This window comes from Morone saxatilis, unplaced genomic scaffold (assembly GCF_004916995.1).
Source record: "Morone saxatilis isolate NCDOM2014 unplaced genomic scaffold, NCSU_SB_2.0 Contig21, whole genome shotgun sequence".
NCBI classification, from domain to species: domain Eukaryota; kingdom Metazoa; phylum Chordata; class Actinopteri; family Moronidae; genus Morone; species Morone saxatilis.
Window position 1 is genome coordinate 11,746,666 of NW_023339774.1, and position 27,988 is coordinate 11,774,653.

The 27,988-nt window shown below is 40.4% G+C and overlaps 5 protein-coding genes across 7 annotated transcripts in view; 1 reads left to right on the plus strand and 4 right to left on the minus strand.

Annotated features, from left to right (window-relative positions):
• Window positions 1-637: 637 nt before the first annotated feature.
• Window positions 638-2,230, minus strand: LOC118332266 (chemokine-like receptor 1). Its single transcript, XM_035667456.1, has 2 exons — window positions 2,131-2,230; window positions 638-2,022 (listed from the first exon to the last, which is right to left on the minus strand). Exon 2 carries the CDS (start codon window positions 2,005-2,007, stop codon window positions 997-999), a length of 1,011 nt encoding a protein of 336 aa, XP_035523349.1. The 5' UTR covers window positions 2,008-2,022; window positions 2,131-2,230; the 3' UTR covers window positions 638-996.
• Window positions 2,231-3,772: 1,542 nt separating this feature from the next.
• LOC118332771 (iron-sulfur cluster assembly scaffold protein IscU-like) lies at window positions 3,773-6,556 on the plus strand. The gene is made up of 5 exons (XM_035668199.1): window positions 3,773-3,929; window positions 5,090-5,203; window positions 5,565-5,675; window positions 5,801-5,879; window positions 5,966-6,556. The coding sequence occupies exons 1-5, from the start codon at window positions 3,816-3,818 to the stop codon at window positions 6,055-6,057; spliced, it is 510 nt and encodes a 169-aa protein (XP_035524092.1). The 5' UTR covers window positions 3,773-3,815; the 3' UTR covers window positions 6,058-6,556.
• Window positions 5,320-9,649, minus strand: tmem119b (transmembrane protein 119b). Its single transcript, XM_035668197.1, has 2 exons — window positions 9,404-9,649; window positions 5,320-8,029 (listed from the first exon to the last, which is right to left on the minus strand). The coding sequence occupies exon 2, from the start codon at window positions 8,011-8,013 to the stop codon at window positions 7,174-7,176; it is 840 nt and encodes a 279-aa protein (XP_035524090.1). The 5' UTR covers window positions 8,014-8,029; window positions 9,404-9,649; the 3' UTR covers window positions 5,320-7,173.
• A 974-nt stretch (window positions 9,650-10,623) lies between these two features.
• Window positions 10,624-14,325, minus strand: selplg (selectin P ligand). 2 transcript variants are annotated; one of them, XM_035668656.1, is made up of 3 exons: window positions 13,908-14,325; window positions 13,587-13,696; window positions 10,624-13,107 (listed from the first exon to the last, which is right to left on the minus strand). In XM_035668656.1, exons 2-3 carry the CDS (start codon window positions 13,614-13,616, stop codon window positions 11,599-11,601), a joined length of 1,539 nt encoding a protein of 512 aa, XP_035524549.1. In that variant the 5' UTR covers window positions 13,617-13,696; window positions 13,908-14,325; the 3' UTR covers window positions 10,624-11,598. The 2 variants fall into 2 exon arrangements, with proteins under 2 accessions (XP_035524549.1, XP_035524550.1); XM_035668657.1 differs by having other exon boundaries at window positions 13,587-13,699.
• Window positions 14,326-15,965: 1,640 nt separating this feature from the next.
• Window positions 15,966-27,988, minus strand: part of LOC118332644 (coronin-1C-A-like) — an 18,907-nt gene continuing 6,884 nt past the window's right edge. The window contains exons 1-11 of one of the 2 annotated variants that reach the window (XM_035668033.1): window positions 26,533-27,037; window positions 22,441-22,640; window positions 20,944-21,066; window positions 20,109-20,238; window positions 19,693-19,874; window positions 19,443-19,562; window positions 18,887-18,991; window positions 18,644-18,789; window positions 17,733-17,790; window positions 17,384-17,626; window positions 15,966-16,947 (exon numbers count right to left, since the gene is read on the minus strand). In XM_035668033.1, coding sequence (XP_035523926.1) covers window positions 16,828-16,947; window positions 17,384-17,626; window positions 17,733-17,790; window positions 18,644-18,789; window positions 18,887-18,991; window positions 19,443-19,562; window positions 19,693-19,874; window positions 20,109-20,238; window positions 20,944-21,066; window positions 22,441-22,638 — 1,425 coding nt within the window. In that variant the 5' untranslated portion in view covers window positions 22,639-22,640; window positions 26,533-27,037 and the 3' untranslated portion in view covers window positions 15,966-16,827. Of the gene's footprint in view, window positions 16,948-17,383; window positions 17,627-17,732; window positions 17,791-18,643; window positions 18,790-18,886; window positions 18,992-19,442; window positions 19,563-19,692; window positions 19,875-20,108; window positions 20,239-20,943; window positions 21,067-22,440; window positions 22,641-26,532; window positions 27,038-27,988 lie in introns of those variants that run through there. The other variant, XM_035668032.1, reaches the window with a different exon arrangement.

The following is a 27,988-nucleotide window of genomic DNA, read 5'->3' on the forward strand; positions in this document are numbered from 1 at the left end:
CCCTGTTGCATGTCCACAAGTGTGAAGTGTGTATTTCAGCCTGTGTGTGTGTGTGTGTGTGTGTCTGTGAGAATAAAAAAGAGTGAAAAGGGGGATCAATAAAGTATATATCTATAGGCGTTTATACATATATACGCTTATATACTGTATATACCTATGTATATACATTTCTATTAATAAGGATCTGATTCATTTGGACTCTCCACCAGGCAACTATAAATCCAGTATTAACTCACTTTTTAGCTCTGTTTTAGCCTCGACCAACTGGCACGTCAATGGTTAACAGTGCTCCACAGTGTTCACCAGAGAGCTAACATAGTGGGACAACATATGAGCTAAAAGACCACAAATCTGAGGGGAACTGATCCTCTCACATTGTCTTTTGATGTTTTATTAATAGAAATATTCCTAAAAACAGGTTTAAATTGTATTTATTTTTAGGAATAGAAGGCACATATTTTCATGACTGTTTCACTTCATAATTTTAGGTTTTAGTTCACAGCTAAACCAAATTATAATATATTGTAAACTGTAAATTTTATTCAATTCAAAATACTTTATTCGTCCATCACAGCACACAAGCAATTCATTCACACACACATGAAAACAATCTAAAACTACAAAATATCTGAGTATATCAGAATCAGAGTCAAGTTTATTGCAAAGTAAGTTTTCAAATATGAGGAATTTGATATATTGGCACATAAGAATCACAATCAAGTGTAGAAAAATATAAATAAAGATAAGATAAAAAAAAATAGAGACAATACAGATTTTTTAAAAAGTTGAAAGACACTGGAATGAATATTATTAGCCAATCAAAAGCTGGTTCGGTTTTATCATCATGATAAATAAATCATTGATACATGTTTATGCAGCCTATACACAGCCGAAGTTAAATGTGCCATGACGTATCATTTTGTCAATGTCACCCAGCTCTACAATCATGTTCTGTACTATGAAATACTCATTGATGATAAAGGTTTCCTTTTGATTTTAGATCACTTCCATTGACTTAGACCTTGAGTGGTTGAGACCACCTGTACGAAAATCTTCCGCCATTGCCTCCTCTATCCTTGATGTCACAGAGCGCTTCAGGGTTTGTTTGAAGTCATTTCCAATAAACACATAGAGAACTGGAGATAAGAAGCTGTTTGCCGCAGCCAGGGTGGCCCCCACTTTCAGGCCAGTTTTAAGCACTTCCAGGCTGTGGTTACTAAAGTCTAACTCTAAAAGAACAAAGCTATGATAGGGGACCCAGCAGAAGAAAAATGACAAGATGAGCGCCACCATGACTTTGTAAGGCTTTTTTGATTTGATGGTCAAATTTCTCATTTTCACAACAATCACAGAGCAGCAGAAGACAATCATTAGGAAAGGAATCAGGAACCCGAAGATGAAGCGAGTCAGTACCACAACCTTGTGTCTGGAATGGGTCGAGTAATCCGTGTAGCACTGAGTGACTGAGCCATGGACTGTGATTTCTCTGAAGATCAGCGAGGGCAGCGTTAGGATTGCAGAAAGAAACCACATGAGAACAACGACCCCAAAGGCTTTCCGCACTGTCCGGTGGTTATGTGACCACACGGGAAAGGAAATCATTATACAACGATCAGTGCTGATCAAAACCAACAGAAACACACTGCTGTACATGTTGAGAAACAGGGCGGAGGAGGTGAGCTTGCATAACACCAGTCCGAAAGGCCAGTGCGAGGTTATCATGTAGAATACTTCCAGGGGCAAAAAGACACAGAACAAAAGGTCTGAAATGGCCAAACTGATGTACCAGGTGGTGATGACCGTTCTTTTCATTTTCCATCCACAGATCCAGATCACTAATGAATTTCCTCCAAGGCCAATAAGGGAAATAAAGATATTGACTGCCACCAGAACATGAGTCAAAGGAGTCCGAGAAGTACTGAGATTCAGTAGTCCAGCTGTGGTTGAGTTGTTTTCAGTTCCATTGTCTGGAGTGTAATCGTCATATTCAACGTAATCCACTTCCATTGCTGGTTACTTTTCCTGAAATATGGAGCACAAGTGTCTTTCTTTTTAAACATATACACATATTTAAATATAACAGATCACAATTTTATTTATTTTTTACATAAAATATGCCTAAGTACTCACGTTATGTGTCGATGTGGAGGCTACTACTTCAAAGTGCCTTCTTTCTGACTCCCTTGCGACCAGTTTCAACTTCTCATTTCTGTTTCCTGGGCAGTGTTACTGACGAAAGAGACAAAACACCAGAATGGATGTCATGGAACAGCTGAGACAGTCTGCCTACCTCTCATTTACCAAAAACATATATTGTGTGATTTTGTCTTTGTGGGTGAAAGTATTTTTAAGAGCGTTCACTTAGGTTAAAATAAATTGAAAAAATAATGTTTTTCTGACATTGTTAGATAGATATTATATATATATATAAGTCTTACAACAGCCTATAAGAAAGTGTTGCAATCTGACAAAGGAGATCCCCTTCACACAAAGACACAAAACCAGAAGGTCACATTTCTTACTAAAGACCATTTTGCCAGAATTGCAGTGTTTGTTAGTCACTCATAGGGAGTCATCAATCAATTAGTTTATTTATAGACTATAAGGCTGTAGTAAAAAGATAAAATGTCAAACATTAAACTTTTGGGTTATTTTAATTACTTAATTACCAGAAGGACATTACAGATCTGTTAATATATCACACATTATCAAAACTTCTCTTCATCTTGTGTAACATGACTTTTGGTAGAATTACCAACTTCCCAATTATATTATCTTTAAGAAAAAATAACCACCAAATGTTTTAAAACCAAATTTATTTCATGAAGTTAAACAATTCATATCTGTCCATTGGAATTCACCTTAGAAAGGATATAAGCGAAGGCTGTAGATATACATGTTTACACACTACGACTGTACCTCTTTTATCTTGAATCAACAGTCCTGAAATCATATATTCTTCTAGTGCAACAAATGGAAGGGCATTTTTTCTCACACTTCTTTGTAACTGTGAAACTATATTCAGATGTGTTAAGTACTGTTAGCTTCTGATATACTGTACTGTAGTGTGACATATTTTCACTAAGATTTTAATTACCATCATATAATAAGCTGTGAAACAGTGGTACGGTCTATTAAGGTTTTCAGTCATTCAGGTAAAGGGATTTGTACAAGCAACTCTATTTTCAGTGTATATGGTGAACAGTGGAATATATTTCTTTCAGTAGAACCAGAATTCCTACCAGTGCCTGCGACAAGTGACATAAATACATATAACAGGAGTCAGATTCTTCTAATTTATTTAGGAATTGAATTTTTCAACTCACATTTGACATTGAAGGTGTTGTTGTTAGTGCAGTTCCCTAAAAATCATATGATGCCGTTGTGTAACAGAAAAAAAGCTGAGTAAATTATTTTTAAAGAATAATCACAAGACAACTAACCAACACAGCTAACTTGAACTACTTATTTATTTATCATTGGGGTGCCTACAGTGGGGAAAAGTGAGTGCATTGACCAAGTAATGTACTGCAATGATTAAGTACTTATTCTTCACCTAAATATTTATATATGTAATATTATATTAAATTATATATACTAAATATTTTTTTCTGTTAGCTACAGTTACTGTTGTTCTTATTATTTTAGGTAACACTTAAGGTCAAATGTTCCCTCTGAATGACTACTATTAAAAAGATGTTTACCCTCCACCACCTGGACATGCGCAGATGTGATGAGATTAGCTCCTCCCCCTGGCAGTGACGTGTGGGGCTGTGCTTCAGGTTGCTCTTCGCTTTTGAAACTGCGCCATTCTTATGTCTGTCAACATGGCGGGTACAGTGGCAAACAAGTGTCTGAATCCTCTGGGTTTCATCACCAGGAGGCTCTCTGCTCCGGAGTTCATCACCCAGTGCTGCTACCACAAGAAGGTAAAACACCAAACCGGTTATAGTTTTATTAAAGTCGGCTTGCTGTTTGCCTAATGTTTACAGTTATCAGCCACCTTTAGCCCTGTGTAGCTTTATGTAATAAGAGTATAACGAGGAGGTGGATGTGGTTGCATGGCTCAGCTAATTATATGGAGCTGGTTAACCACAAGAAGCTACATGAATTTCATATATGAGTTACTTATACCTAGAGGGGGAGTATGACAGGAAGCGGTATATAGGACTAATATGAAACATTAGTTAACATTATTATGTTTTATACTAGCTTGTTACTAAGTTTAAGACTATAAAATAACGTCACTAATCTGTCCCTCAGCTGGTCAAAGCTTTAATACTGGAATCACATCCGATTAATAAGCTTTAAGGGCTGCCAGTAAAGGAGCTCAGTGTGCTAGAAACCTGTAAATGTCCTGTTATACCTGTGGAAGAAATGTATCTGCATGAGGATGCAGCATCTTTTTCAACTATCTAACAGCTTTATTCACATGTTCAGTTTGAGTGTTATTGTATGATGTGAATGTCTGATGCAACATGGAGACACAGGGTTGTGGAGGGTTGAAGATACATGTTTAATTGGTTTAGTGAGTAGATGATTTACACCCCCTGGATGTTTGAATGGCTTAAAACGTAATGTAGATTTTATTGAAGCTTTTTGAGGCTTTTTCTGGGCTGTGACGCACTGTGCTCACGGGCTAATAACTGGTGAGCATCCTGTTGTTTATCTGCCTTATTTAATTTGAAATCACATTTTGTGAATTAAATGTAGTCATTTTTAGGTAAAAGCTCAGTCACTTCATATTGTTTCGGTCACAGTGACTCAGCAATTTGGAGGGAGGAGGAGGATGGGGGCAGGATGCTGGAGCCGGTATAGCTGACAATGAAATCCGGTCCTAATCTGTTTATTTCAATGTCCCTTACGTCATGGTGAAAACTTGTAGTTGTATAACAGTCGTGCTCAAGATTTCTTCTAGACGTTTTTATGGTCATAAGAGAAGGAAAAAATCCACCCAGGATGCTACTGTTGTCTTACTTCGCCACATTTAATTCAGTATTGTGGAGTAATCTAATCAGTGTCCCAAAACCCACTTGTTGCACATTGTCTTTTGTCCTAACACAGTGCTTCCTTTCTTTCCTGTCTGAAGGTGGTGGATCATTATGAGAACCCAAGAAATGTGGGCACGTTGGACAAACAGTCCAAGAATGTTGGGACCGGCTTGGTGGGCGCTCCAGCCTGTGGAGATGTAATGAAGCTGCAGGTATGTTTGTCACTGATCACAGATGGATTACAACCTTTTGTACAGCCATTAAGCCTGATATATATATATATATGAACAAAGTTAAAGTACTTGGAAGAGCCACACACACAGAGCACTGATGAATAACATTCTTGTTTTACTAAGTAGATAGCACAAAGTCTTAAATATAGTTTAGTATTAGTATAAAGCATTTATTTTCAGGGAAAACACGATGTGCAGTTCACTTGAACGGTTGCAGGAATATTTATTTGAATCCACTGTTTGAAAAAGAAATGGCAACATGCAGTTTTTCCAACTTCTAAAATGGAGTCTATTCCCCCTTTGGCATTTGAGTAAAGCTCTAAATTTCTCATTTTGACAGATTGAGGTGGATGACCAGGGGAAGATCGTGGATGCCAGGTTCAAAACTTTTGGCTGCGGCTCTGCTATTGCCTCCAGCTCTTTGGCCACCGAGTGGGTGAAGGGAAAATCTGTGAGTGAACACACTACAGACCTGACACATGTTTCTCTGCCTCTTGCTTATTCTGCTCTGCTCGTGTCTTATCATTGACTGGAAGGGTTTTTGTGGATACTGGAGCTGTGTGCTTTTCTTTCCAGGTGGACGAAGCTTTGATGATAAAGAACACTGACATTGCCAAAGAGCTCTGTCTTCCACCAGTTAAACTTCACTGCTCTAGTAAGTTTTCATTACATTTTTTTCTAATGATGTTACGGACTGCTCCACACATGCATGTATTTAACCTCTGTTTGTTTCTCCTTTAGTGCTTGCAGAGGACGCTATCAAGGCTGCCCTGGCTGACTATCGCCTCAAGCAACAGGATGACCAGCAGGAGGCAGTAAGGGCCAGCAATTAAACAGAGCACTCGCTCTCTGAGCTGGGCGCCACTCGCTTCCTGCTGCCAAGAAGAGAAGTAGCAGTGGTCCAGCATGACCACCTCACTTTCCTGCAGTATTGATGAGTCACACCTTATAACGTTGACGATATGTACACCATCGTCAACCCTACGTAGCTGTGTTACACCAGGCTTTCTGTCCTTTAACCCTGTATACTGTACCTTTTAGCCTGTCACATAAACGCACAATGTAAGCACTGTTTGGGTTGTTGGTACAAAAGCTGAGCCTTATTTTTGAGATTGTTATATTTTAAGATTGAGGAGTGTTGATTTTGAATGGTGTGATGGAGATGGTGAATAAAGCTGACAGCTTTTCAGTATCCTATCTGCACTCCCAAGCACTGACCTTTTGATATGCAAAGTGGCTTCAAACAATGAAAGGGTCCACTGATTTTAAGATTAATTTATAAGTATTTAGTAATGCTTCCTTGAGAGTCTGCAATAAAAGTATCTTGAATCATACTGTCTTTTGAGTGCAGTTTATTACTTTGAGCAGCCTGAATATTTCATAAACTGAACTGAACTGAACTGGTTCACCTAAATGAAATGAAACTATAAATGCTATCGATTACACCTGTGCACCTGTTATAATGCTTGCTAAAAAAAAAAAAAAAAAGGTTGCTATCATCTCATTGTTTTCTATACTTGACTAATCTTAAATATTCAAATACTGATCGGTCAAACATTGTCAATACTCACTGTTTTGCACAGAAGTACAAAGTACAAGAACATATCACGCAATGTTTACTGAAGTGGTTCGTATGTGCACACTAAGCAAGATATCCTTGAACGACACAGAAATCCCCCCATAAAAGTACATTGGTTTTGTACCAGATGTTAATGTTCTATGGCATGGATGATATATCCAGTCAGTGTAAAGCAACAGGCTGTTGTACGTATCTTTCCTGCACTGAATATAAACATAAAATATTGCAAAAAAAACAACACATGATTGTCATTTAGTAACTTTTTCCTGCTTTTCCCTTATAGACATTTTTTAAAAAGGTTTACTGGACAAAATGGCACTCATGAATTTAAAGCATAAAAAATATACATTCAGGTCACTGTTCAGAAAAGTTAGAAGGCAGTTTTCTCTCCTGCGATCAGCTGAAGTGTAGCAGAGTCATTGTGAATATGCAGAGAGGAGGGCCGCAGACTCCTACCAGTCAGAGGCTCCCGTGAATCATCTTCCTCTGGATCCTCTGGAGGATTCAGCTCAGGGCTGCCTGCCGATGCAGCTGCTTCACTTTCAGAGAGCTCACACAACTCCTTTTCCTCGGGGAGACTTGGTAGCTGCTGGTCCAGGATGCTGCCATCTGGTTTAGAGCTGTCCTCGGGACTGTGGTCTGCTACTTTCTGACTGGGGCCACATCCCTCTGCAGCATCAACAGATTTATTTGGTGTGCGCAGACTCTTGGCTGCCCTCATAATGTCTGCCTGAAGCTGTTTGTGAGAGTCCACTGTTTCACTTTTCTGCTCAGGAGCAGGTTTTTCTGGCACTTCATTAAAGGGTTTAGCACCTCCGGTTTTGTCCCTGTGGTCCACATACATTTTCGAGGGGAAGGAGGAAGGGTAGTAGGCATTGACTTTGCGTCTGTGGCTCATGAAAATTGCCCCACAGATAATAAGGAACACAAGGAGGATGAACGTGCCTGCAACAAGGATAAGGAGCATGTTCTCCTGCAGAAAGTTCACAACTTGACTTAGAAAGTCAGTTTCCACGTGTGTGGGGCCAACAGGTGTGGTTTGGTACTCAGAGGAAACATTGCTGGTGGGCAGAAAGGAAGTTATGTTACTGAGTTCTTCCTCATCTGTACTTCCCTCTAGAGAACTGTAAAAAGGTAGAGGTGTGGCCGAGCTGCTTCTGATGAAAAACACAACACTCAAACCAATCAGACGAAGGGCCATTGGGAGCATCGTTTCCCCTCAGGATCTGGAAATAACAGTAGACTTGAGTAAATGTCAGTGCCATATGTGAAGACAGTTTGTGCCTCTCATGTATTGCCATTACATCTGAGTCACGGAGCTGGGCATCTGTTTTTCTGAAAAAGAAATACCTGGAGATACATCTGGAAAAACCCTGGAGGTCATTAAACAACACTTTCAGCTGTTCTGGAGAACATTTTCAGTATCTTCCAAGACTCTTCTGAACATCTGGATGACAAAATATTCTGTCCGCTGAAGATTGAACAAGAAACAGATTAAACAGTCTTATTATCAGTTATATTCGTCTATAATGATGTTACTGATGTATTCTTTTATGTTTTTAATATTTAATATGGTCAAAACTGGGAAATGGGTTAAACTTATTTTGTATTTTGCAGCAGACAGAATATATTTTCATCCAGTTGGACTTCCAAGACTCTTCAGAATAGCAAAAAGTGTTGTTAAAGGACCTTCTGGTGTCTGCAAAATGGATGCTTAGCTCTAACTCTAGCTCTAAGTAACTTGGATGTAATGCTAACACGTAGTCGGCCCACTACACAGTTCTGTTGAGAAAAGAAGATCCATTTGGTGAAAACATCCATATAAACGGCATCAAACCTCCAATATTGTGTACTGAAATAAGTCTACTGAAGCCACTTACCCCTTGTGGTATTGGGGTGGCAGCAGAACTCAGAGACGGATATCTAAGAAAAGCAAAATCAAAACTATCTGCATGGCTGGATACCACAGGCGGTATATGGGAAAATATGCTTTTTCCAAATTGGGTGAACCGAACTTTTAAACCCTGCTTTAGTTTGCTCTACTTATTTATTTGGATCACAATCAGCTCTCTGCTCAGTCTGTGTGTCAACTGGCAACAGCTCCCACACTTATCCTTATTCTGCTCCATCTGTGTGCAAGCTGGGCCGCATGAAACTCTGCTCTCATCTGGAAAAGGGGGGTGGGAGGTTTTTCTTTCAGAATTAATCACACACTCACCCCAGACCAAATATACACGGCCGCACATGCCATCACACTCATAAACATATGCACATAAAGCAGTCATATGCAAACAACACACTGAATGAATTGTTACTCAACGGATTTTACATTTTTTTGTTTGACAACAAACCTAGATTCTGTTTTTGGGCCACTTTCACGTCTAAAACTGACGCAAAAGATTGACTCTAACTTTTAATAGTTGTGTCCTTACTTCCTGAGGCTGGATGCTGCTCTGAAAGCATCATGATGCTGTCACATCAGTGACTTCAATTGACATGTGAGCTCACATGATGTCAAGAAACCCCAGTGCTTCTTCAGTGTGCAACATTCAAAGAAAGAAAACATACATTTTAAGGAAAATCTACATGGAATGACTTACCATCTACTGTGGCAGAAGTGTTTTTCCGTTGGAATCCCCTGTGATGGAGGATGAGTGCAACCAGTCTGGAAAAAGTGAACTGAGAGAGAGAGAGAGCACAGAAAAGAGTGGCAAATGCTCGGTGAGCCACGCCACTTCTGCAGTTTCAGATTTCAGGCTGGAGGTTTGTCTGGATAGTGCAAAAAAAAAGAGAGATGTCGTTAACCATGAGGACAAATCCCTCCTTCTGCTTCTCCACTGTTCTCCTCCCCCTTCAGTTTCCCCGAGAGTGTCTGAGCTCTCCAGCCTGCACACAGATTGTTCTTGTTAGGTAGGAGTTTATAATGTGGTGTGGGGGCAGGGACCTCCCCTTCACTCTCCTGTGTGGCTAACTGGATGTGCAAGACCAAGACAACGCTGGCAGGATGGAAAAGAAAGAATACTTTACGACTATAAAAACATCACAAACCAACCCTGAACATCACCATCAACAACTTAAGTTCTCTTTAAAAAATATTTTTCTGTGCTTTCTGCAGAAGGAGCCTCTGATTGACAGCCTGGCCCTTCCTGTAACCTCAGCCTCTGACACTGATGACTAACAGCAGGCCTAAGAGTCAGAGAGCAGCTTGTAAGATTGACCAGCTAATGCAGGAAGAGGTTAATGTTTCCTGTGTGGACAAAACACCCGTAACAGCCAAGACAAGGGGGATTTTTCTCCAGAGGCAAGCAATTAAACTCACACGGTGTGTGTGACTACTTTAGGGAGAGTGTGACTACGTATGAGTGAGCCTACAAATCATTGTGTGTGTGTGTGTGTGTGTGTGTGTGTGTGTGTGAATGCATTTTTGGCATGTCTGCTGTGTTTGTGATCAGTCAAGACAAGTCTAGCTTTATATGGTCATCAGAAGCATGAGATGAAGTCCTGCATCATCCAGGTTTACATTTGTCTCAGCTCTGTTGATAGTCACTGGTGTCTGTTTCGGTTGCACATTGCTGAACGTGAAAAAAAAGAGAAGAAAAACATGGTTTCATGGCCTTAATAAGCATTCAGGGCTCTGTTTGCTTTATGCAGGAAGGGAAGTGAATATGAAATCCAGTCCAGGGTAGAAGAAAAGCCTTTTATAAAGCCTTTCATAAATAATGGAACTGTCTTAGTTCAGAGCGATCAGTTTTATTATGACTATTAACTATTTAAAGACACATAAGGATGTAGAACAAAAAAAACCCTTTCACTTGAGCTCTTATGTTGAACAGTGCAAAGTTGATTTGTTTTACTCAGAACACATTTTTATTTAAAATTTCAGAGAGAACAGATGTCTGTTGAAGGGAACAAGCAAGAAAAACTAGGTGGAGTAAAATCTTATTTTACAGGTCCATAAAGTCTAATCATTTTCTAATAATCTCCTTAAATAGATGTTGCCACTAATAATAAGCAAAAATACAGAATGTGTTCAAATAATCAATTGTTACTGAATGCTATGCTTGTGTAACCAAGAATCTTTTCTTAGGTTTTAATGGAGAAGTTTCTTTTAAGGAAATTCAACACAACTGACTGAACTAATAGTGTGTGAACCATGTTCCCTAAAATGATTACCAAATCACATAGTACTTTCCAGAAAGGTTGGGAGAAATTATTAGACAATAACAGACCTGTAAAATAAACTGTTATCAGTCTGTTAAATAAGACATTAATAAATTATCCCGGGAACAGAAAGTCCATCTCTACACAAACACCCAAACAGAGTCACATAAAGTTTACCATTAGTCAAATTACAAGCATTCATACAGTTAAGCCTCACTGCTACCAGAATAGCACTTGTAAACTGAACAGTGTCTGCGAAGGAGAGTAATCCAAACAAAGAAACAAGCCTTCCTGTCTCCTGTTGCTAAGTGAAACACCATCAGGGCTCAGTTCAGGATGTTTTTTAAAAAAAAATCTTTGATCACTGTCCTCATCCTGACTTTAAGTCTCTAGTGGAGAGCAAGTAAAACTATTCAAAAAGTCAGAAAATACACAGTAACTGTTTATTTTTTGTGCAGTCTCTGTGTCTCTTCCTCAACAGAAATAGGGCGTGCAGTGAAGCCAAACCACCAGCATCAAAGAGGAAGTATGAGTTTATTCAAACAGCAACTGTTTCCACATCACTGACATCAGACAGATCAGTCCAATCTGAGGTCTGATGAATGCATGTACTTCACAATAATAAGGATCCCGCCTACACATAGCGGTCATTTTCTGGAAGGAAGCTGCTGAGAGTGAGGTTATCTCCTCCATCCTCATCACTGTCTCCCCCATGGTGGATCACCAGGACTCCGTTAGGCACTGGGTTGCGTTGTCTTGTGTAGGTGTGATTCCTCTCAGGCAGCAGGGCAGAGATGCATATCATCTCTGTAGACTGTGAAGGCTTCTTGACCTTGTACTTCCTTGCTGACAGCTTGGTGCAGAGGACAATGGTAGAAACCATGAAGACGGTGGCCAACCCAGCCAGGGCGGCGATGGTGATAAGGCAGTGCTTCACCACGCCCCGGCTGGAGCAGGGTTGGACCTCGAGTGGGCTCTTTGAGGCTTCACAAGGCGCTGTTGTAGTTGCTAGAGTTGATTTGTTCGTTGAGATCAGCGACGTTGTGGGCGCATGAGGATCCCTGCGGGGGCTGGTGGAGGCAGCAGTAGCAGTGGAGGTGGCAGAATCGTTTGAGAACAAAAAAGTGGGAGACTCACTGGTAGAGCTTGTGTCAGTAACATCTGAAGTGGCAACGTGGGTTCTTGTTACAGAAACAGGCTGAGACATCGATGAAAGCTCAGTGCTGGTTGTGGTCTCACTCACTGTGAGAGGTATGGAAGTGGAGTCAGACACAGGCGCTGCCTCAGAGGCGGGGTTCGCTGATGTGGATATGTGGGTTCTCATCACAGACATGGGCTGAGACGTCGATGAAAGCTCAGTGCTGGTGGTGGTCTCACTGACTGTGAAAGGCATGGAAGTGGAGTCAAACACAGGTGCTGCCTCAGAGGAGGGGTTCTCTGTCATTGTAGTTGTAGTTATAGCTGAAGAACGGCTGAGGTTCTTGATGAAGACTGGAGTCTGAGTAGAAGCAGGAGAGGTCGCTGAAGATACCTCAAATGTAACTTCAGGCTTAGTGGATGTAGGCTGCGGCAAAGACACAGTCTCTGTTGATAAAGACACTGCAGAGGTCCCTGCAGAGGAAGAATTCATGTCAGTCGGAGTGGTGGGTGATTGCTGATGCAACTGACCCTCTGTAGGTTTTGCTGTTTCTGAGATCGTCGTGCTAAGGGAAGGTTCACCTGCAGCTGTGCTCACTGCTGTGGAGATATCAAGCAGTCGTGGACGTGAGCTGTTTGTAGTTTCTGCTGCAGTGTTCATGGCAACCAAATCAGCTGTGATGTCATTTGAGCTCTCAGTGACAGTGGCCTCTTCCGTTTCTATTGTGGGTGTCAGGGGGGAAACTGTGTTTGCTGTTGCAGAAGCTTCTGCAGGTTTGTGAGTTGGCTGCCGGGTCGCAGGTTGCGTCTCTGTTTCTTTATGAACCACGTGTGCACTGATTGACGACAGCTGCTTTGTTGTCATGTTGGGTTCAGGGGTTGTGTTAATTCTGCTGGTTACTGGTATGGAAGCACTCATGGACTCCGTAGATAACAAAACAAACATTCCCCATAGCAGAGCCAGATACGTATTCATGCTGAGCAGCATCATTGTTGTTCCAAAGACCTGAAATGACAGGAAAGATTCAAATTCATTACAACACTATTAAAGAGTTATAGATGTTGTAGTAAAAAGAAACAAACACAAGGAAAAATCTTGTCAGGCCATGTGTCGTGTGTCAAGTGGCATCTTATGATGAAATGGTCATGTGGCTTTCACCACACCCATTGCTACATTTTCACAGAAAAAAACAGAACTACTGCATTTTTAAGTAAATCTGTCTAGTTTATACAAGCAGAAAGAATGTTCATTTTTCTATATTTTCTGCAACAAAGGGTCCAGAGTTAGTAAGGAAGTACACAACATAGATAAATCAACTTCCTTTGTGACACAAATTCTAATAGTAAATAACATTTCTAGAGGGCAGGAAGTTAACTTTGTCTAACACGTTGCATAAAAGGAAACAGAGGACCCCCAAAACCAGCGACATTTAACCAGAACAAAGGTTTTAAACGTGTCCTCAGAGGCATCTGTCAGTGTCTTACCTTGCTGCTGGTGAAGCGGACGTGGTGCATGTGAGGATAAATATATGATTGTTGAGTTCAGCTCATTTCAGTCTCTCTGGGTGAACATCCTCGGAGCACCGACTATAGCACTGCTTTACAGAAGAAACAGGAAATGTTCACACTTTTTTTTTTTGAAACCTGTACTATAACACTTTCAGATAAGAACAAACACTTCCCTTAGAAACCAACAGCTTTAGTTTGCATCAAAAAGGAAGTAAACTCCGTCTGAAGCTTCTACATCAACTCAGGTGCCATATTTGAAGATCCTATATATATTAATTGGCAGGAGATGTGTCTTACCTCATTGATGGAAAGTCAAGAAGAGCTCAGGTGCTGCTTTGTGCCAGAGCATGTTTGCTCCGTATGTCCTGATGTTCTGAGTGCTACTTTATATGAAGTAGCAGGAAGTACTCAGTTCTGTAATGAGATGTTTCTCGTACGTCCACGTCTGATCACACTTTTGTTTACGATTTATAGCTGTGTGTCCTGTGAGTAAAAAAGCTGTAACTCAGGAACTTCAAGGCACTGATAGCAGACCACAGTGATGAAAGATCAGCTACACGAGGACAAGTGTATCACACCCAGAAATAAAATAAGCTAAAAAACAAGTAATCAATCAGAAAGTCCATGCAATCACTGGGTTTGAAGTATGGCGGTTTGATGTCTTATTTGGTGTGCCTGCGTTAAAAGCAATTCAAAGCTTCGACTGACACATTTGTACCCTGTGTGGAAACAGAAATGATCTTCTTGTGTGGAAACCATTTCCTGTACTGTTGAGTCATACTGATATATGGTTTTAAAAAAGTGTTGAAAAAAAGATGATACAAAGATAAACTTATTTTTCTGTGTGTTTTGAACGTTGCCATGCTGTGAAAACAAACACACACACAGTACTGAATGGGCTCAGACTGAGTATGACAATAAATACATTAATATATTCGGAAATTACTTTGACACAGGAAGGACAGTGTTGCTGCTCTGCTCTATATTTGCTGATCTGATGACATCAATAAGTATTGCTGTAAGTCACAGATGTCCCTCAGTACTTTTCTAGGAATATGTCTAACAGCCCTTAAGTACATTTGATTTATTGATAGTACTGCAATGCTACTGCCTGATTGTCCATCATGTGAAAGTTCTTCCTGTTCTGTCTTTAGATAATTTAGTAAATTTTTTGCAAGACAACACAGAATTAGGTGGGGCCAAGTTGGCAATATTAGGAATAATACCAGCTATGTATGATAGTTGAAGATTATCATGGTTCAGCACTGTTATGTAGTGCACTGAGGGTCATTGCCTGGCTCTCCCCAGTGGTGGAAGAGTAGTTATTGAAGTACTGTACTCAAGTACACATTTAGATTTTAATTTAAATAAGAGTTTGAGGTGCAAAGAGATACAATTATCCTATACTTCATAGATAGTGAGGAGGAAATTCCCTTCATGTAAAAACAAAACAAAAACAGTCAGAATAGCAGAGGAGCCACTGATGATCATTTTAAGGACTGCTGTGTTAGCACCACCGTCAGGCTGGAGAAGAAGTAGCAGCTAATTGAAGCAGGTTGTAGGCTTTGGTAGAGGTTGTGACTGAGGTTGAGGTAGAACCGAAACAATTAGTGGATTCATTGATCAGTCGATAGAAAATGAATCAGCAACAATTAATGATTTAATGATCAGTTGTTTAAGGCATTTTGGAAGTTCCAACTTCTCCAGAGTGAATATTTGCTGCTTTTATTTGTCTTGATGGTAGAGAGAGCTTGGGTTGTCAGTCATGGACATTTTTTTTCCACTATTTTCACATTTTTACCCAGTTAATCAAGAGAATAGTCTGCAGATTAATCAGTAAAATGGTTAGTTACAGCCTTTCATTGAGTGCTTCCATGTTTCTTCTTTAATCATCAATAACTGCCATCCCAGATGTGCTCATAAAGATCATATGTTCTGTATTTTCAGAAGTTTGTATGGAAATAATAATGTGCACACTAGCAAGTATTGACTACAACTATCAAATAAATGTAGTGGAATAGTTAGAATTTTAGAAGTATAAAGTGGCCTAAAATGGAAAACCCCAAGTACCCTTTTTGAGGTATTTTGAGTAAATGTTAGTCCTCCACTGTTCAGCAGTCATCAGATCTCTTTCTTGGCACAACATGCTGACTGATAAAAGTCGCTCAGATATATAGCACATCCGCAGGAGACAGAAACCGTTATGTTTTACTCCACTGGCTGAGATTTCATATCCACATCTGATAGCAGAAGTGAAATTGAATTAATATAATGCTCCCAATGACACACAAAGAGCTCTGCTGGGATAAAGGTTGATAGAAGCCAAAACAATATAAAGAAAGGGGGAAAAAAATACAGGTTTTCATGTGTAAAATCTTTATTATGTGCACAGAACTGTTTTTGTTCACTGGGTTCGGTGAAACACAAGCTGGGTGAGTGGTCCCTTCCCAACACCAAATATGCACTGGAGAGGGTGACTTAAGTTTGACCCTTAACAGTGACAAGAGGCACCACTACATTTGCACAACATTTACACCAGAGAGATGCAACCCCACCCCGCCCACCCCTCCCCAATAAAACCAAATGTTAAATTTCAAGCCCAGAAGAACAGGAACAAAAAGAAGAATCCAGGAATTCTTCCACATTCATAAATCTGATGGTTATCAATGAGCAAACTGGTGGGAGGAAAAAGGGTTCAACAGCTATTGATTATTTAAAAAATCCAGCTTGACTAAATCAATCTACCAGGTTGTTACTGGAATGTACAACAGGAGGGAAAACAATGTAAAAGCAGTGCATGAAACCACACACGATTCATATTTGGCAACACAAAAAAATAACAATGGAAATACTGATGCTACATACAGTTTTTTGAGTAGTAAGTACAAACTTCACATGAGAATGTTTTACCACAATTTGAAAAAAACAAAACAAAAACAAAATTAAGACTTTTCCTTCAACAAAAATGTCTTTTCTTCAAATGTGTACATGAGCTGCGAGAGTTCTTCCTTTTCTCTGTGTGTGTGAGTCAGGGCAAAGTGTGAGACTTGATGAAGAAAAACAATAAAGTTAATCTTGGAATGTAGGCTTGGTCTCATCGCGGGGGACGACGTCAAGCTCAATGAAGCCGAATCTTTTGAGAATTTGGCCGGTGGCGGACTCCGTCCATTCGATTCTCTCCGAATCAACGAGCAGTCCTGGGAAGGGGCCCGCGTCTTTACATGGCCACCTTGGCAACCTGCTCTTCCAGTCTGGCGATTCGACGGTCTTGGAGGATGACGCGGTCCCTGAGTGACTTGAACTCTCGGAGTACCTCTTCCAGTTTATCTTCCATTTTCTGGTTAAAAAAAAAAAAGTTAGCTTGATCAAGTTCTTCATACCTCTCATTTGACTCTTAAGAGGAGTAGCCTTTGTGGGTGATAATTACTGTATCTTATCTACTTCAAAATGAGATTTCCTGGCAAAATGAGCAGCGATTTTACAGGCACTGAAGCCCTCCAGCAGTTAACATTTCCCCTTGCTGAATTGTGACCCAAATACCAAAGTATGTGCTGATCCATAACTTTTGTGAATTGTTCCAACCATAATAATTACTGTGAACGGGGCAGTTTAAATGTCAGCAGAAAATGCTGTGTGCAAGTTTGAATAGTGCTACAGTTGTTTCTGAAAGGAAACTTATTAGGTTCTTACAGAACAATAAGAAACAAAAATAAAATCTACAGTAAAAGGAAACATGATTCTGAGACATGACATGTTTATACATTCACACTCACTACTGAGGGCTGTGGAGAAACATGCTTCTGGACAGTTGAGATGTGTTCTGCTTTTGTGGCTGGCTTGGTTTCCAGGACGTTCGTCTTAACCACTTTCAGATCCCGGGTCTTCGTGGAGACGTAGCCATCTTTGAGTGCGATCAGGATTGGGCCTCCGTTCTTCCCTGCGAACCACTCCTCTGCCTCCAGGGCGGGATCGGGGCCGGCAGTGTCGGGATACAGGTCGTCCTGGAACAGATCCGACTGGGCGGGTGGAGAGGACACAGGAAATGTCATGGGGGGAGGAGGAGACACTATAGCAGCACTGAAAGAACAGCATATTTATTACTTGACAGAAAAACAGACTTACCTTACGTGGGACTGTCATGATGATTGGTTCACACTTTCTCTCATGTAATTTGTAAAACCTACAGAGAAGATTAATATTGTATGATTAATATCATACACAGCAACACTGTTAACTGAAAAATATAGAGAAACAGACACTCAGAGACAACAATAACAATACTTATAATAATTTTTGTTTTAAATAATTTCAAAAATGAATGATAATCGTATAACAAACATATAAAATCAGATTGTAAAACCTTTTACCAGTTTAAAAGTCTGTCCCACACACAGAAGTTTTCCCTATCTTGTATCTATATCTCTTCTATTACAGTAAAAATAACTTGTTTACAGAAGACTATAGTGAGATCTAGAGCTGAAACAATCTGTTGATTAATCAATTAGATGATTGACAGAATATTAAGCAAAAACAATTTTTGGGTGGCTTTTATTGCCTTTAATTGATAGTGACAGCTGAAGAGTGACAGGAAAAGGAGGGAGAGAAAGAGAGAGGGGATGACGCACAGCAAAGGCAATCAAGCCCAATCAAAAACAATTTTGATAATAGATTCATCGTATTTCCTTTTTTAAGCAAAATGCTGAAAATTATCTGGTTCCTGCTTATAAAATGTGAATATTTTATCTTTTATGAACTGAATATCTTCGGGTTTTGAACGGTTGGTCGGACAAAACATGACATTTAAATGTTACCTGGGTTTTGGAAAATGGTTCGCTATTTTCTGACTGATTATATCGAACAAACAATGAATTGAGAAACAATCGGTACATTAATCAATAAAGAAAATAATAAACAAATTCTGGGTATTTTTCAGACAGATTCTATAGAAATCAAAAATGACGAGCCTTATGCTGTATGTTAGCTCACAAAATACCTGAACCAAAGTAAAAAAAAAACAACAGTGGCTGCAGTACCTTGCGATTTCACATTTGTTGACATCCAGGCCTCTTTTGGGCATGTATCCCATGCCTCTCTGGGGCTCCTTGGTGGAAAAGGTGTTGAGGTAGTGAACAAACGGCGCCTCATCAGTGATCTCAAAGTACCGAATGCTGCTGTCACCCTGAGGACACATAGTCGCAGCTCAAAGTCAGTTTATGAATCAAATTATTACAAATGCGAAACAAAACGTTTTAAAAAGTCTTTACAAGGCTGCTCACCTTTCCGCACAGGTAAACTACACTGGTGTCGGGGTCATAGAAGGGCAGCAGAACTCCGTTACTCGAGTCCATTTCTTGAACACATATCGGCTCATCCATGTTTTCCTGGAAACACAAAACTCAGTATTTGGAGGGATACTAAAGTGTGGAAGACCCTTGAGTTGTATAATTTACTGCCCATGATTTCAGTTCAATAGTATGTATGTATTAGTGGCTCCTGCGCTCAATGCATGGCATATATCTCACCAATTAGCCAATAATGAACAAATCATACATCCAAAATGATGTATGAAGTAAAATCACTGTTAGTGTAAGCCTTTGAATGTAACGCCCCCAACTGGAGCTATGGTGTAATGACAATTAAGGTTTGATGTGATAAAAATAATCCTCCACGTTCAGGCAGCACAGGAGAAACTGGTTTAAACCCCTGACAATATTTGGACTTGTATCATGGGCAGGTACTGCACGAGGTTCAGTCAAGTCTCATATAAACAGCCGTGTTTATGTGATGTATCAGTGTGTTCGGGATTAAATGAGATTCACTCCGGTGACGTACAGTTTTCCACAGGGCTAGCTGGCGCTCACTCATGCGGCTAAATCCAGTGGTGAAAATGTTTCCGTCTGCTAAAAAGATTGCTCTCATTGGTCGGGCTCCCTCGTGAGCTTTGTCCTTCTCCTGAAAAACAGAAACACACTTGTCAGATTGGGCCGCCATGTTTGTAGGCTTTGGTGGGTGATTCTGGGAAAACATTACTCCACATGTGAGGCATCCTAGCTCCAAATCCCCCTGCAGGGTTTCCACTTACCGCCACAATCTTTTTTTTACGGGGGTCGATGACGCGGACCTTCTTGTCCTTGCAGGCGGTGCAGAGTAGGCTGCCATTGCGGCTCCAGCTGACACTAAAGATAACATCGGGGTGCATGTCCTCCAGGTTGATCATGGCCTCTCCCGTGGCCACGTTCCAAATGACGATCTGGTTGTCGCACCCTAAAATGGACACATGCGGCACAGCCTGAATACACACACCTCTGCGTCCAAGTTTATTTTAAGCACTTTACGTCACACAAAGCAACTTGACCGAAGGCGATCTGTCACATAACTGGTCAGATTTGGAGTTCAGCTGTGCACAGTGGACAAATGGCAGACAATTATCTAAACAGATACTTCAGTTTGAGGGCACGAGGTGGGAGGGGGAAATCACATGCCTCAGTTAAAGGTTACCTGCACTGAGGAGAACGTTGCGAGCGGTGGGATGCCAGGACACGATGCCGACCCTCTTAGAGTGGCCCTCTAACACAACCACAGGCTCTGAAAGGGGATTCTCCAGCCCGTTCTCGGGGATCTGCCACACCTGAATCAGACAGAAAGACGGTTACATACCAGACACAGAACATTGGGAGCTACAGTACTGACACTGAAGAGTAGACTACAGGAGTACAGTAGTTTAAGGCTATGTGTTAATGCTGATTATATTCATATTCTGTACAACAAAACACAGACAGCACTACTTTGTTTTACTGGATGTGTCGGGTTTGACAGTGTGTGTACAGGAAAACTAAAGGGTCTCAGGAAGTACTGAAAATATATTGAATTCAACAGATATTTAATATTACTGTAGAAGCTCCAAAAATCAGATTACAGTTTATTATATGTTATATTGTTATCCTATTGTTTACCCCTTCCCCATATTCACCTTCACCTTTCAATTTTGTCAACACATAATGGATTGTCCCTTCCATCGGATCATGCTTCAAAAAAATATAAGAAATACCAAACAAATGTTTTTTTTAGAGTTGATTGATTTTTGCATACAAATAACTTAAAATCTCTCTAGAAATCAAACACACGTTTTAACTGCAACCAACAGTAGTTTCATTAACACTATTATTATTAATCAAAAATCACATTTTTTAGGCCGACTGATACATGTTCTAGACGTACAATCAGGCTTTTTTACTTTATTATTTAAGTTAAGATTGCTACTCTCTTAAAACACAAACATAATAAACCAGGAAAAACACTCAAAGCTCATGTGATCCTTCAACAGTGTCCTTACCATGACCGTGCAGTCCTCAGAGCCACTAGCAATGACATGGTCATTATGAGGACACCAGTCGATGTCCAACACTGGGCCCGTGTGACCACATACTGTAGGGTAGACCTTGTCTATACGGCCAGTCTGTGAGACAGAAGACAACGTTTGTTACAAAGGGGTTAAAGAGTGTGAGCTGCTGAAGAGCAATAACGTTCTGTAAACTGATATCTATATATCTATATACAGATAGGAAAATGACGGACGAACATGCCTTATTTAACTATCCTGTGTTCTGTAGAAGTTATATTCACTCCTTTGCATGACTACAAGACACTTTATGGCTCTTCTGTGAACATCACATTGTAACTTTATCACACACACGTTGTCACGCTATAAAAATGAGCAATTGACACTGAGAGCTTAAATAATAATTACACATTTTTAAACAATTAAACTCAACTGAAAGTAATTTATAGTGTCATGCAGAAGTTTGATCATTGCACATTATTTCTCTGTGAGGACACACAGGACTGGTATTATTATGACCATTGTCATCATGGATGGACATCTGTGATTTCTACCTGGATATTTACTGTATAGCAACCTCTCTAGAAACAGGCCACTATACAATGAAAACATTAGGGATGCATGATATGGTAAAAAATTAGAAATAAATAAATAGAATTATTATTATTATTATTTTGACAGATATCGCGATTGCGATGTGATTTGTGGGAATTTATTTTTATTTTAACTAAAAAGAAGGATAAAATTATGATTGTGTGACATTTGTCCCAAACAAACATGTTTTCTTGATCTTTATCTGCTATTTTGTCACACATTTTACCCAGTGTGATTTCGATAATATTTCCATTAATTCTGCAGGCCTAGAAAACATTAATTAACTCAGTGGCCTATAACAATGGCACAGCAGCACCCACCCCTCTGTGACTATCATGTGTTCAATGAGCCAACTGTAACAGGATACAGATTGGATGCCTTTACTATCAGGCATTGATTATCTATGGTTTTTACTATAGATATGAGCCTCAGGGGACGGCTGGACGGGGTCACAGCAGCAGTGTCCCGAAGGTCTGCTGACAGAGAAAAAGCCTATAGGATTGATTAGCTACATGCTCTGAATGCTATAATATGATACAGCATACTCTGACAGTACAGCCCTTGTATCTCTGGGTATCTTTTACACCCTCTGTGTCCAGTGTTGGTCTGCAGCTGCCAGTGTAACGCAGTGATGTATTCCTACCTGACAGTTTAAGAACACCATACCTTGAGGACCAGAACTGAAGAGTGCTGCTTTAAATCATGTGAGAAGGACTTTTACATGTCAGCTGAACTGAGTGTGATATACAGTACATCACAGGTAAATGAGGGACATTTTATTTGGACCTTTAAAAACCCCATACTATTTAAATGTTTAGATTTTTTGAATACTTTATGCGAACTCGTGGCTCGTCCTTTAAAAAGATATTTTTGAAGGTGTGGCGGAACGTCACTCGCCTTTTGTAGAGGAAGGACAAGAAAGGCTCCTCCCCCGCTGGCATCTATGATGATGGCAACAAATTTGGGGTTGACGGCACAGAAGGAGCTGTCCCATGTGACCCTGGACACGCGGATGTCATCGTAGCACTGGTCGTTCCTCACGGCCTGACCAAAGACATGGCGGAACTTGCTCTGTCGCACAACTCGCCGCAACATATCTGCAGAGAGAAAATAAGTCAGGAGGTAGTACGTTTGAGCGTTGGCCCAGGGTGTGCCTAATTAAAAGTCCTTTAAATATATTATAAAAAGTATAAACGGTACAGAAAGTGGCCAACTTCTCCCTACATAGAGACTGGTGGTATAAAATCTGAGCATCTGTCTGTCAGCATCGAGCATTTCTGAGGAAACCTTGGGGTTGGTTTGGTTTACTGCCAGCCCAGTTTGTCTGATCTGAGATTACGCTTATTAACTGTGACTAAGTTTGTTCCTTGTGCATACCTACTGGCAGATATACGAGGTAAACTGTACGAGGCACTTTTTTTTTCTCCAGCTGTGTTTACCTCCTTATCTCAGTGTAATTTTTCAGACTGAGTAGTAGGCAGGAGGGATGAGAGAAACTGTAAAGCATTGTCAATCGCAATTCTACCAGATATTAAACAAACATAATGAGAAAAATCAATCATTATGTCCCTGTGTGAATGTATAATTCAAGAAATCATACATTTTGCTTTGCTGCCTGGCTGAACAGAGAGCCAAAGGTGTGCTAAATTGTTAATGTTGGTAAATTAGGTTCTGAACAGAGGCAGTTCACTCTGGGTAGATAGTTAGATATTTCTTTCTACTGCGTACTATTTCAACATTTTATGGATGTCATTTAGACTGGAGAGCACGTACTCCACTTACTGTAATTAGACGAGAGCAGACATTTAAAGTTTTACCGGTCATAATTATTTCGGCTACCTGATGAAGTTAAATTAGCTTCACTTCTGCAACTTACTGCAGGACACAAATCTGCAGCCAAGCAGTTTCTGTTATAGAGCAAAAAAAAAAAGACAATCAGGCAACTTTCATGTTATTTAAAAAGCAAGCCACTTCCTTTCTTACCTTTCTACAGGAAATTTAATTAATTAAGAATAGCAACAATTCCTGCATAACTAACACAAAACAGAACAAAGCTGAAGTAAGACAGAAGTGCTGGTAGGCTTTGGTGTGGACGATACCTCACATTTTAGGGTTTACTGATATGGATGCATTTATGAGAAATGTTCGCACTGATGTTTTATTTTTATCATCTCATACCAGAGCAACACAGGCGGCCTGCTGCTGCTCCACCATTCAGGAATAGATCTCAATTGTTGATCCGCATTTAATGATCACATTGTGGCTCAGTGCGCCCTCGAGCATGTTCACCTCTCACCGTTTCATCTTTGACTCTCATTTCTGCTTCCAGCCTCAAGAGACGTCATTTGCAGACAATTGTTTTCACTGCAAATTCTACTGCTGGCATTTTGACAACTTCGGAAATGGTTGGACCTGATCCGCAACCAAAACGTGAAAATTCAACACAATGGGAATTCTCCTAAAACTTGACTTGTCTTAGCGTCGTCTATTGTACTTCCAAAAAACCCCCCAAAAAACTTTTGATACCTGAGAGAGATTTTCCATCATTCTAGTGACAGGCTTTGCTGTGTAATTATGTGGAAAATATAGTGTCTCACGGAGGTAATTAAGCTGCCAGTCTGAAGCGACATACTGAGCCGTTACACAGGCTGCAGGATTTTTCTCCAGTTATCCACAGGTCTGTCATCACAGTAAACCACCTGCTTCTTCACATTCAGTCCCAGATTGTGAAAAGATTTGAACATGAATTGTTGATCTAATAAAGAAACTTCCTTAATCTTCCTGAGTTTTGCAAACTACTGAACAAAACTTCCATCAGTACCATCAAATGTAATCTTTGGTTTAAAGCTGGCATTTCAGAATAGCTTTGTTGCTTAGACTTAAGATGTTGAGGAAATGTATTTTTTTAAATTGAATGTCAGGTGATGGTATCAGTTTTTGTTTATAAATGTTTTCTGTAAATAATGTAGTTCTTCTGTATTCTTGATTATAATAATGTTGAGGACAGGTACAATACATAAACACTAAAAACAATAATCTCAACAATCTGAATTTGGCTAAAATAAGAGTGAAGTCTTAAAGCCCCAAACACCATTTATACACCTACACAGGTCTGATTAGCTCTTGTCTCAGGGCGGTGTGGGTGTGTACAGATTGTCACTGATTGACATCTTTATGATTCTTACATGGTTAATGGGTAGACTGTGGTGTCAAGTAGGTATTTAGACAACTGTATGGAGATTTCTGATGCAGAAAATAATGTAAAAAATGGTCACTTATCACATGACTTCAATGACCATAACAGCCTAAATCTAAACTGTCCTTACAGTTCAATGTGAGGACATGTCACGTGACATTTTCTCAGAGACATCTTGTCACTTTTAAAACATTTTTTCATTTTGATGACAGTATCCTCTTCCCACAGCACATACAGCGTATCGGTACTTTCAAAAAGCACTATGATCTATAACAATTACTACCATCTGAGACTGAGATACGAGCTTCAAGGTTGATTACAAGACGTGAACCCTTCTCATGCATCAAATGCTCGTAGAACAATGTCTCACAGAGCCGTAACAGTGGTGATGTTGCTGCAGGGCTGCATGATGCCTGGACAGCAGAGGACTAACAGTTTACGGCTGCCCAGAACAGCGTGTTCCCTCAGCCAGTGTGAGTGCACCATTCAAGAAGCAGCTTCCCTCATTGCAAAATATGCATCTGACAAAAAGAGCTGATTCAGTCCCTGCAAAGGCTTTCAGTGGATGCTTTACATTAACATCATGCTGCTCTCTCTGCCCCTACACCACACCACGCACTGGGACATTGCTGAGCACCATGATGGTGGACACTCAGTGTAGGCCTTGTTTCAGCAGTTACAGGCTAATGCTATGATATCACTGCCCAAAGAGTGGAAAGCTCAAAGAGAATTTGATACCTTCCTCTGATAAGCCCTGCAGGAGTCTGGCCTCCCTTTCTGCACAACGCCATTAAATGGGTGCCAGCAAATATGCAATCACTACCAGCTCAACCTAGGCTCAGAATAATACCGCCATGTTACATCTTTTAAGGTTTGTGCTGAATATACCGACTGATCTGTACTCAACCGAGGTGGAAACAGCTGCACTGTGCTAACGTTAAACAATGGTTGCTGGCTAACGTTAGCTGGCTGTTAGCTCAAACCTCGGTGTGTCCTCCTCCTCCTCCTCCTCCTTCCCCATGTAAAACACGCAGAACTACAAAACACCAGGAGAATAAAGACTCTAAACTATATCTCCTGTAATATCAGATAAAGTCGTTAATATTGTGACAGGGTTCAGCTAAGAGTTAGCAGCGCTGGCTAACGCTACTGGAACAAGGAGGTCGGGTCGAGTACGCCCCAGATGTGACTGTCGCCTCTAATAGTGTTTTGCTGTAACGTTTAAATAAATATGTAATAAAATAAGGTATGATGAGTAAGATAATTAAGGATGCTTTTTAAAAAACACGGTAACGACGCTAATCGTAGCCGGTGTTCCGCCGCACTGCCCGGGCAGTGAGGCAGCTGTTCCCGGGGCTGGTCCCGTCTCAACAGCCGCTGAACCACCGCTAACAGGGAGGAGGCGACCCGGTGGGAGTGTTGTTGTCTTTTAAAGAACATTTCTTTAAAATATCACACGTAGTGGCCGTGGGAGTTGTTGTACTACGTCCACTCGTAGTAAAACCATCACTCCACTAGCCTGCCACTGTGTTTTGCAGCCAAACTCTTCAATCAGTTCAGTTAGCCGAGCTAGCCTAGCTGCTAACCGTTAGCCGCGGTGGACCGCCGCCAGCTGACGCAAGTGCAGATATTTCCACCCGAGGTTTTTTAGGCTGCTCCCATTCTCAAACCCATGCGGCGAGCTAAATGGATGCTGCTCAGCACCCCCCGACACACACAGCACATGCAGCAAAAAATAAATAAAAATATATATATGCACAATGCAAAGAGACTTTTTTTTTTTTCTTTCTTACCTCCTAAATCTATGCAAGATTTTTTCGTAAAGCACGGGGGTAATCAATCACAACACATGAATCTGGTAGTTTAGGCGCGCCCTTATCCTGCAGGACGTTGCTCTAGTATCCCTTGTCTCCACAAAAAAAAAAAAGAAGCTCAGCCGCTATGCTCTTATTCCCCCCTCCTGGATGCAAATATGTGTCCGGGAGGCACTGTTTCAAATCCAGTGGTATTTCAGGATGCCGGCTGACAAATAGAGCATCTCCTGCCCGCTTCTCACCTGCGGAAGACTAGCAATCGTCTACTCTCATCGTTATTAAATTCAATAGGATACGTTGACGACCGGCTACGGCACATGCGCAAACGCAAAAAAGTCAGATTTCATTTTCCCAAGGGTGTGAATTAGGGGGTTGGGGGGGCTGCAGGAAAGCTGTGTGTCTCACTACATCCTCCTCGTGTCTTTTGAAGATCTGCTGAATCAATTAGTTTTTGTTCAGCTGTGCAAAAATGTGGATTTTCATTGCCAGTAGCATCTTTTGTGTCAGGGTCCCTCCCCTCCCCCCTCTGTCCCACCTCACCCCAGACCAGCCTGCACTGTCTAAACACAATAAAGAAACCCCCCCATCCCCCTTATATTCTGTGATGCACCCATCCATCACAAGTATTCAGTGAAATCAGCTGTTCCCTATGTTTGCTTTTTATGTTAAACACTGATTTGAACTCCATAGGCGTCATTAAATGTAGCAACCAGAGTTTATTCAACAGTTTCACTCATTGTAAGGTGCCTAAGATGGACGGATGTAAAGGGTCTCACATTTTTAATACTGTTTATTGATGCGAACTAATGCAATCTAATTATCTGTCTCTTCTTCCAAATTGCTAAAAAAGGTCAAACTAGATTTGATCATCAGAATGAATGTTTTTAGAATCCCAACTATTGTGAAACAAGCATGAAAAAAGAAAGTTCATTCTTGACCTTTGGAAATAGTAGTTTGACAAAACAATTCAGTTTTTATAGCACTGAATCTGTTAGCATGTACGCTGTTATAATTTCATCCACAGCTGTTCTGTGTTGGCTTAAAAGTTGTGCATGAAGTGAAATTTTTGACCATGGAAATGGTAGTTTCGAAAAAGCAATCCCAACCCAATTTCCACTCACAAGCTTTTTCAGCTCCATGAAAACTAAGCAGTCTCTGTCTCTTAATCAAGACTATTTGTAACAGTTGAAAGTAAAAAAAAATCTTTTAGATTTGCTGCATATTTCATCCACACTCTACTCACCATGATCACAACAACCGGAGAGTGACTTTAAAAGTAATGCAACGCATGTGACGTAATTCAGTCCACAATGACTTAATCTGAATGTGTAACTAGCGGACTAACATAAGTAAAACATTGTGTAAGAGTTTCTTTTAAAGAGTTAGTGGAGAAAGGCCAAACATGATATCCAATGTTTGACCTATTGTAATGATC

Coding starts and splice junctions, on each gene's coding strand:
- LOC118332266 (XM_035667456.1), bottom strand. CDS start 2,007: ATGGAAGTGGATTACGTTGAATATGACGATTACACTCCAGACAATGGA.
- LOC118332771 (XM_035668199.1), top strand. CDS start 3,816: ATGTCTGTCAACATGGCGGGTACAGTGGCAAACAAGTGTCTGAATCCT. Junction 5,204..5,564: donor GAGATGTAATGAAGCTGCAG/GTATGTTTGTCA, acceptor TCATTTTGACAG/ATTGAGGTGGATGACCAGGG. Junction 5,880..5,965: donor AGTTAAACTTCACTGCTCTA/GTAAGTTTTCAT, acceptor TTTCTCCTTTAG/TGCTTGCAGAGGACGCTATC.
- selplg (XM_035668656.1), bottom strand. CDS start 13,616: ATGCACCACGTCCGCTTCACCAGCAGCAAG. Junction 13,108..13,586: donor TCCGCTTCACCAGCAGCAAG/GTAAGACACTGA, acceptor CTGTCATTTCAG/GTCTTTGGAACAACAATGAT.
- tmem119b (XM_035668197.1), bottom strand. CDS start 8,013: ATGCTCCCAATGGCCCTTCGTCTGATTGGTTTGAGTGTTGTGTTTTTC.